The 10,429-nt window shown below is 29.0% G+C and overlaps 2 protein-coding genes across 8 annotated transcripts in view; both read right to left on the bottom strand.

Moving 5' to 3' along the window:
* Positions 1-7,242: 7,242 nt before the first annotated feature.
* On the bottom strand, positions 7,243-9,568 carry LOC149889233 (uncharacterized). Its single transcript, XM_090088686.1, has 2 exons — positions 9,225-9,568; positions 7,243-9,035 (listed from the first exon to the last, which is right to left on the bottom strand). The coding sequence occupies exons 1-2, from the start codon at positions 9,566-9,568 to the stop codon at positions 7,397-7,399; spliced, it is 1,983 nt and encodes a 660-aa protein (XP_089944812.1). The 3' UTR covers positions 7,243-7,396.
* Positions 9,569-10,375: 807 nt separating this feature from the next.
* The window catches only part of LOC145188719 (pre-mRNA-processing factor 6-like), a 104,378-nt gene continuing 104,324 nt past the window's right edge, over positions 10,376-10,429 (bottom strand). For all 7 annotated transcript variants that reach the window (XM_090088676.1, XM_090088674.1, XM_090088680.1 and 4 more), the window contains one exon: positions 10,376-10,429. This exon is cut by the window's right edge and continues 367 nt beyond it. The gene's annotated coding sequence lies outside the window, so the exon portion shown is untranslated.

Below are 10,429 nucleotides of genomic sequence, written 5' to 3'. Positions count from 1 at the left end.
TCCGAAAACACCTCATTGTTCACCATTGTTCTATGGGCAGTTAAAATTTCATAAAATCAACATACCTCTTAGACCGATAGTATGATGAGTTCCTGTCATCCTATTTCAAAGATACAACGCATTTTCTCAGACAACTTCACTCTCAGTACCTCAAATAACTACATTCTAGTGACAGCAGACGTTATTTTTCTTTACAGAAACATCCCACATCAAGATGGAATTGACGCAGTCAGACTTTTTATGGAACAAGCAGCACTTGTGTGATCTAAAAACTGCCCCCTCCTCCTCCTATTACATTGATTGATATCATTCTGCAAACCATTTTAAATCACAGCACGTTCCAATTCTCAAACGATTTCTTTCATCAAAGTCCAGGAAACTCCATGGTAACACCAATGGCACCTCCTTACGCTAACCTATTTATGGGAAAACCGAATGCCGCAAAAAGAGACAGGTTTCCCTAATTCAATATCCTTTTACAAAAGATTCTCTTATGACATAATTTTTGCTTTCCATGGTTCCCTAGAGAAGCAAAACGAAGTCTTTCAATTCATAAGCACCATTCATCTCAATATCAAATTTACTTTCAATCAATCAGTATCATTCATTAACTTCATGGACGTTGCCATATATAAGAACAACAAAGGAGATTACAACGCAAAATTTCACCGAAAACCGACATCATCAACACTTTCAGGAAGTTAATCAGCCCTCACACTTGAAGTCTAGGCTTGTTTACTGTCAAACGCTAAGAATAACTTCAGACAAGAAAGACTTAGTTAAAGAACTAGAGACATTAGCCCGTACGTTAGTGATTAGAGGATTCTTAGATTAGATTAGAGGATTCTCTAAAGATAATCAATAAACAAGTAAAAAAAAAAAAAGCGCTTCGCTGGACCCAATGTGAACTTATTGAAAAATCTTAAAGAATCTGAAACCACAAAACAAAACCATTAATAATGTGAGACCGACGTTTTTAATAATTAAATGATTAAATGTTTTTATGTTTGTTAGTTATTTGGTTTACTGTTTGTCTGTTGCAGCTGTAGTAAGGTTTAGGATTTAGGGAGGTATCGGTCTAGTTTTATATGTAAGGGCTTAGGTTGTGTTTTCCGTCCTTAATATATTCTATTACACAATATAACTCAATAAACGTTCTATTAGTTTTTAATGGTTTGCACTCTTTTATTTATCATGTTCATATCAAATACAAATAATGCTCTCTTACTCTACTTGTAGTGTTCGATAAATGTTTTTATCAATTACTCCTCTTTTTTGTTCTTTTTTATGCGAATATCTCTTCTTTATTTGAAATGGCCTGGTTATTCTTCTTTGATTAACATTTCTTCTGACTTCTGTTTAATTCCTTATTTCTTTTTGTCTTTTATTGACTCATAAAACTTCTTGTTTATTCAAATATTTTTCTATCGCAAAAATTCTCTCTCTTTAAAATTCCTCATAAAAACTTTCTTAAAACTCTTTTTTTTTTTATTTCTCTTTAAAACTCCGTCTTCCTCCTTCTATCCATCTCCCTCCTCTGTAAAACTCCGTCTTCCTCTTTCTATCCATCTCCCTCCTCTGTAAAACTCCGTCTTCCTCCTTCTATCCATCTCCCTCCTCTGTAAAACTCTTTTGAGCTTTAATAGTTTTTGGTTGTTTTCCGTTGTTACCTATTCGTCATTTATTTACAAAGCCGGTTGATGAGTCGTCTTGTTTACATCCTTTCCCTGTTATTTTTTATTCCCTGTTACTTTTCTTCTTTTCATTTTATCATTTACTTACGTGACAGGTTGATGAATCGTCGTGTATACGTCTTCTCCGATCCTTGTTTTTAACTTTTCTTCTTTTTGCTTTATCGTTTATTTATATGGCAGGTTGAATAAGTCTCCGTGTGTACATCTTTTCATAGTTGTTGTTTTTAGATTAATTTTTTTCACTTTGTAATTTATTTACATGAAGAGTTGACGTGTCATCTTGTGTAAGTCTTTTCGGATCGTTTTTTTTTAAACTAAATTCTCCCACCTCACAATAACAATTCATAATGCAATTAGGAAACAAATTAGCCGGATAATTCCAAAACACTCCCACTTAAAAGAAGAGGACAAGAGAGGACACTAGTCCGCACAACGGAGGTTCACTAGTCCGCACAAAATTTACGAAATAATGAAGATTATCATTATTATGATTATAATTATTGTTATGTTCATTATTTATTATTATTATTATTATTATTATTATTACTATTATTATTATTATTATTATTGTTGTTATAATTATTATTATTATTATTATTATTATTATTGTTATTATTATTATATTATTATTATTATTATTATTATTGTTATTATTATTACTACTATTATTGTTATTATTATTATTATTATTATTATTATTATTATTATTGTTGTTATAATTATTATTATTATTATTATTATTATTATTGTTGTTATAATTATTATTATTATTATTATTATTGTTATTATTATTACTATTATTATTATTATTATTATTGTTGTTATAATTATTATTATTATTATTATTATTATTATTGTTATTATTATTACTATTATTATTATTATTATTATTATTATTATTATTATTATTATTATTATTATTATTATTATTATTATTATTATTATTATTGTTATTATAATTATTATTATTATTATTATTATTATTGTTATTATTATTACTATTATTATTATTATTATTGTTGTTATAATTATTATTATTATTATTATTATTATTGTTATTATTATTACTATTATTATTATTATTATTATTATTATTATTATTATTGTTGTTATAACTATTATTATTATTATTATTGTTATTATTATTACTATTATTATTATTTTTATTATTATCATTATTATTATCATTATCATTATTATTGTTATTATTTTTATTACTATCATTATCATTATTTGGGCTAGTGATTGGTTAGGGAAGCACAACTAATTTCAATACAGTAAAAGACATACTGAATGTACAACCTTTAAGTGATTTTCATCCGATGTGAATAGGGTGAGTGAAACCGAAAGTACACGTTTCTTCGCACACTCAAAATCTTTTGCATCCGCAACTCTTTCGGCTAGAACATAGGTTATCTGTGCTAATCTCGCATCACACCACTATTATTTCACACCCAGGTGGTGTCCTAGCTCTCTAACATGTAGCGAACATCATAGCGAGTTCCGATTGGCTGATGGGTCTGGACCCATAGGATCCAAGGTATATGTGATCTATACTATATCAACACTGTCCGCTATACCATTTGTGCCAAAGGACCCCTGTTTCTAATGTAGTAGTTCTATTGTTTGACGAATGTCGAGTGTGGCTATTCGACTGCCAAATGAGGGCAATATTGTCCACCAAACTTCTCATAACAAATTTTAAGACAAAACAAGATTAGAAGACTTGTTCGAATAGACACACCATATAAAACACCATATAAAACTTTTACACAAATAAACTCTAACAATCTTTTTTGTTCCTGTATTAACTTTTCTTTTCTTTCTTCAATCTTTACTTAACTCTAGAATTAAAAGGTTTTGATGCGCACTGTTGACATGTAATATGATTGGTTAAAGAAATTTGCATATGAAATTTTAAGGAGTGTTGAAAAGCGGTCTATGTACATAAAATAAACTAACGTTAATATACAAAACTGAACGTTAGAAACTAAACTGATATGAATCCAAATAGTTAATTGAAATAAGTATAACAGTATAGCAAATAGTAAATTGAAATAATTATAATAAAAATTTCAATCTTTATTATTAAATTAAGCAGATAGTTAAGAAATATGAAAATTTCACTTGAATCACTTCGAGCAAAGATTTGATCAAGTTGAAAACGACAACTTTGAAACAAATATTTGCACCAGGCTGGAAATTGTAGAATTAAATATTAATAAAGGCTAGAACTAAACCAAAAAATTGTTTTATCAACAAAGGAATGCCAACTTTAAAACGAATATTGACACAAAAATTGGCAAAAAAATTTTGTTCATGTGAGTTTCAATTAACTTACAAATAGCTAATGGATTTAAAATATTAATTCATTGGAAATTCGTTTCCTGTAGGCAAAAAATAACCATTCATTCCATCCCCAAGAGACCGTACTCAGTATAAAATTAAAGTTAGAAAATTAAATTTTCGCTTTTGCATGTGCCTAATTGTCAAACGCCGCGTACTCTTTAACTATTACAACTATAATATTCTAAAATTACTATCAGTGCTCATCCGAGTCTCGAGTCTCGACTTAAAATGGTGAGAATGTTTAATTTTTATTATCTTTTTGTTTGTAAACAATAGTACTACCAAATAGTCAGCTAGCCTCCCCTCTTAAATAACCTGAAAATGGCCTATTTCAAAAATATTAGTGCTTTATAAATTTGAGCACAGGCTCGTTTCAGCATAGTAGTGGACCTAAATGGTGGTGCAGGTCATGGGATTTAATGTTATAGTTTCTTCAAAACACCATGGTAACACAATCATGATCCTGACGAGCAGGTCACCTAAATCACTACACTAGTAATTGGAAAAAAGCACAAAAGTTTTTCTTTCTCCCTTTCAGCCCATATAGTCACTCCTAATCGATAGCAGTAGCATATAATTCAGTTAAAACTACTAAACTTTTTTTAAAATATATATTTGGTGTATATAGATGTGTTATAGATATATTTTTACGTTGTGGGTATAGAATTACTTAAATACAGCCCAGTACGTCAAGAGTATATTGTCAAGTATAATTTATATGTATAGTTAAATGCTTGAATCATATATGAATATTGGTTATTTCCTGGATCGCGCGACTTTAAAAATTGTTAAAGGAACTTTTTGATAACATATTGTGCATCTTATCGAAAAATGTGTGATACATATAAGTTTATATCTTTAATTGATAACAATTATCTCTTAAAATTTAGGGATAATCACTCATAGTTAAAGATATTAATGTATGTAAAAACACATTAAAAAAAATTTTCATAATGTATTGTTTAATAAATTTTTGAATATATAAATATTTAAATCATTTCCTTTACTTTTTTTTACCAATATTGTATACTTACTGTTATACTTACTGTTATATACTAATGCTACAGTTATTCAGAAATAATTTCATCACAATACCAAGTTGACAAAATTGTTGCGTTACTAACCTTCTAGCACACAGCATTAGCTGGTATATAAAATAAAATACATAAAATGACCTTACTCTCAAATTAAGTCGTTCCAACAGTATTTTGGCGAAAAATTGACACTACGTTAATTTTGAAACGTCACTATCTATATATCACTAAACTTTTAGTTCACATTTACGATATACATGTCAAGTTTTGGGGACAGTCTAAAACTGTTCTAAATTCGTTTTACTTCAAAGTAGAGCAATATTAGGACAACGTGTGAGCTTAACCTAAAATCAAGCACAACTTTGCTATTAAGCAATAACTTAGCTATCCCACCAAAACAGACAATCAAATATTAAATAAATTCCATAAACGTGCCAGTGTATCTTTTCTTTGAACACCCTTCCGTACACCCTAAAAACGAATTTTGTTTATAGATCCAGGAATCCTAAAGTCATTCCATCATTACTATCTAAAAAGTTACGCCTAACTTCATTCTTTACCTCTACAACTTTTTTCTTTATGTTTATGTACATTTTGTAATTTCTTATTTTTGTATATGTGCGTGTTTATGTAAATACAGTCGTTATAAGACTGTTTTATCTCTTTTAAAAGTCTGTTTTATGGGTGTTACTTATAAATTTTTGTAAAATTCTACTTTTATTATGTGATTAGTTTATTTCTTATGTTTTTCTTTGGTCTTTTCTTTATCTTACTTAGGTCATTACGTTTTATAAGTGCATTAAATTTTCCAATGACCAGTCTTTTTTGTAAAATCTTTAACACGAAATACTAGCAACATTGATTGACTAAATTTCGCCGCCATCATGAGAACTGGCTTCAAAAAGCTGGCCCGAACTGGCTTTAAAAAATTAATTTATTTAATAAATTTATTAGAAAAGTCTACTTTAAAACGATATTGAAACTATGCTAGAACATGGAGAATCAGGCTAAAATTACACCGACCTAACACTTAATCCATTTATAAGTGTCAACTTGAAAACGAATATTGACACTAGGCTAAAAATCAGAGAATTAGGCTAGAATTACATCGTGCAGGAACCTATTCCAGTTAGGAATGATAATTTTGAAATGAATTGGGACACTAGGCTAGAAATTTCAAAACTAGGCTAAAGGATATGTATCATTCAGGCGTAAAAACATTTTCATCGGCGTGAGTCTTTATTTTCTTCATCTACGCGAGTCTTTAATTTACTCTGGAAATCTGTCCGAAAATATTTTTACTACTCCTAATTTAAGGGCAAATGTTATTTCTCCCTTAAAGCATTCACTGCTCGGTCTTAACCTAAATTATATCAAAGAAATTCACTAGTAATACCACTAGTAATGCAAGTTCGAGTGATAATTTTTGTGATTTGACTCATTTTTCTGACAGATTTTCCAATCGCTTAAATCTTAGTAACCGTTTTTCTATTGGCTGAACGAGGTTTGCCATAACTGTTTTTCGATACCATAATATATTTTTTAACTGGATCGCGTCAATAATGCGTCGCACTATGAATCCAAATCTCAAAAATGTGGCCAAAAGTCGTTTTTTAAAAGTATTCCAATATATAAATATTTTTTATAATTTAGAAAGAATATTTACCCAATAGCTGAAAAAAATATTTTGCAGAATTTTTAATACGTCCTTTATATGTTTTGGGAGTGATTTATTGCGCTTAAAAAATAAAATAAAAATTTCCAAAATAATTCACGAATTTTTGTATTTTTTTAAATAAGACAATTTTTATATTATTATACAACATTTGTAAACTTTTTTAAAATTTCATTTTCATATATTATTGCTAATATGGTTTTAATCAAAAAAGAAGTAATAACTCGATTTTTTAGCTTTAGATTTTGGGTTTTTGAAGAAAGGAGAAAAATTTTTAAAATATGTATTTCCCCGGTTACAAAAAGTGATAAAGCTTAAAATGTCCACTTTTAACTCCTCCTAAATTTCTATCACATTGTTATGAACGTATTGGCTATAAAACAAATAATTTTTTAGCTGCTCGAATTTGCTCCATTTTGGTTTTATGTCAATTGTTTCAAAAAAAGACATTAGAAAAAGCCCGGGGGGGGAGGGGTGAGAACAACAAATGCAAGACTTCATTTCAGCATTTTTATAACTTGAGATCTTTTAAAGTTTATATATATACCTTAAAAGATCTCAAATATATATACACACATACACACATGTATAAACCAATATTTGCAACATTTAGTAATATAGTAAAAATTATTTTTAAAAAATATTTATTGTTCATCAAGCAAAAGGTTTAAAACTTCAGAATCTAAGTTAACAGTACTAATAGATTTAGTTTTTTTGAAGATGAATGATGACACTATTGGATCACTACGTAACAGCAGATAATGATATTGGTTTTCCATTGCATTTTTTCTAGAAATTTTACATGTATGGTTTAGTCTTGCATTTCGAATGTATTTGTTTTGTGCTTCCTGTGCCTCCTCTGAGTAAATACCTATTGGGAGTTCAAAGCAATCAGAAATTTGATAACCATGCTCTAATAGCTTGTGTACTGTAGGTGGCATTATGTACCAGTTATATTTTTTAATTATTATTTCAGAAGTAGCTAAACAATATTTTTTGAAGGCCCCCAAATCAAGGTGGTATCCACTGCACACAGCCTTCATTATATTTCTCAATCTAACAATTATTTTAACATCAACTCCTGTAATGTCTGCAAAAGTATCTGCATTGTCAAATGCTCTTCTGGCTGTGTTACCTGTGTTTGAGGAACCATAGCCATGCTTTGGCATATCGACAACAAGGCTGAGCTCGCTTCTAAACCTATTCTGAATTTCATTTTTTTGCTCAATAACAGAAAGCTTATGTTCTTTTGATCTAGCCTGATACTTTTTAATTTTCATTTTATATCCTAAGTGTAGCACATACTCAAAAAGTCTAATCCAACAATGTAAAGTAGATAGTCCCATAGTAAAGGATTTTTTATTTGGAGTAAACATTCTGATTTTTACTAGATTGTTCATCTCACTCGGTTTTGCAAAACAAATATTGCACGATTGTGATGAATTCGAAAACATGATAGCATTTACTGACTTGCCATCCAACATAGTCAAGTCAACAACAATTTTAATTTTTATGGAACAGTGCTTTTTACTACTGAGAAGATCTAGATCTAAAATATAGTCTTGCAGATTTTCAATTTGTTTTCTAAGATTTATTTCTTCTGCTGCAATGAGTTCATTTGTTTCCTTTAGGTATTGTAGTTCAAGAGGTCTACAAAAATGAGGGCTGGATGGTTTAGGATTATTCCAGATGTTTGAACCCCCAATTTTTAATTTCAAAGGAACTATTGCAGTTTGAAATACTGACTGTTCATTCTGCACTCCAGTAGTAAGATCAGTATCATCAAACCTTTGATTATAAATACTTTGTGAAGATGCACCATCCATGCCACATTTCAAATTGAATACTCCATGTGTAACTGTTTCATCTAAATTTTGAAGCTGCTCAGAATTTAGTTTCAAAATTCGAAGCAAGGTATGGTTAACCATGTTCTGCAAACTACACTTCGCAGACGTTTCTGTAATATGCAAACCCTCTGGATAACAATCTGCTTTTGATTTTAGGATTGCTTTTAATGGGGGATAAATGTCAGCATTTTGCATCAGAGATGAGTTTCGAATAATCTGGTATTGTAAATCACTCAAATCACATTGAATTTTAAGTGATAAAGCTTGATCAGCAGACATCATAATTGGCTGATAATTATCAGATTGGTAAGTTTGGCCTGGTAGATCTTTAGAAAACATTTTAAAATTTTTTCCCAAATCAGATTTTCCAGGACTTGATTTTGCATGTACAACAGCAGCTTCTGCTAATTCTTCAGTTGTATGAGTTTTAGCCAAACTAAAATAAAAATAAACAACATCATTATTTGATAAACTATTTCCATTATGATAATTTCAAAAATTGATACTATGGAAAACTGCCTTAACCACACAAGTGTGGAACTGTGGGTGTATATTTTTATTAAAAATTATGTATTTAATCAGTGACTTTTAAAAACAAAAATAGCAATTCTAAACTAGAAACTACCTTGAAACTTTCCTCCTTTTTGTTCTTAATGAACACTCTATCCATTCTTTTTCTGGTCGTCCAGTTTTTAAAGTTGAATCAAGTTTAGTATTTTGATTCTGAAACAACTCACCCTCTAACCATGCCACTTCTTGTTTAACTAATCTTTTAAAATTACGATTATGCTTTGCATATTTAACCCGAAATTTATAAATAAAAAGTCTAATTTTTTCTGAGAGTTCTGCATCAGACAGTTCTTCATTGGTTAGCAATTTATTTTTTGCTTCAGTTTCTAAAACGGCTTGCAAATTCGCATGATTAACACCAACTTCTTGAATTACGCTTATAAGTTCTAATCTTTTCATTTTAATCAACAACAAAGAAAAAACACCTGTATAATCTTCTAGATGCACTCTTTGCAATTAATATTTTATGAAAACAAAGCTATAAATTTTCTTTACAGAAAACGACTCTATATTGAGTTTAAATACAGTTTACATCTGTTTAAAGTAAAAAGATTGCACAAAGTTCACTTTCTGTTAAAAAAAAAATCGGAAAAAAGTTTTGGCCACTTTTTCGCAATTTGGACTCATTGTGCGTCGCATTAGGTGGAAATGAAATAATGCGTCGCATCAGGTGGAAATGAAATCTTTGCATGTAAACAATCCGCTCACTTAAATCTTTGAATTGATGAATTAATGGTTTTTAAAGGTTTGGTAATTAAAGGTTTGAATTAATCCAAAGTAAAAGAACAGGTGCAGTTAACATCGTGAAAAATTTTTAAAGAGCAAAGAAATAACTCCTTAAGGTAGTGCTGTTGATTTAGGTATATATATGTTAAAACAGTTTTTGGTATTTATTCTAATTAATAATAATAGTTGGTGAAATTTTTTTCAAATTCATATTAAGTAGAAAATTTGACCAAATCTGTTAATTTATTTTTTGTTTCTATTTTTTAACTTTTTTTTTACGACAGTGTAACGCAGTATAAAAAACCTTTTAAATGCAAAGTATTTAAATCATTTTTTATACTGTTGTTTTCTTTTAAAATCTTTTCTATCTGAAAGAATTAATATCACAGCTTATTTCTTAAAACGTTTCACGATGTTTTATCCCTCTTAAAATCCCAATGAAATTTAGCTTCGCGCAAAACAAAAATAAAACATTCAATGTAAAAAAACTCATAGCATTGCCTGAGTCAAAATATTTAAATATAAGTAATTTAC

The sequence above is a fragment of the Hydra viridissima genome, unplaced genomic scaffold (assembly GCF_058129835.1).
Source record: "Hydra viridissima isolate aposymbiotic clone 2 unplaced genomic scaffold, HvirCarnegie_v1 scaffold_5, whole genome shotgun sequence".
Taxonomy (NCBI): Eukaryota; Metazoa; Cnidaria; class Hydrozoa; order Anthoathecata; family Hydridae; genus Hydra; species Hydra viridissima.
This window is presented reverse-complemented; position numbering and strand designations above follow the sequence as displayed.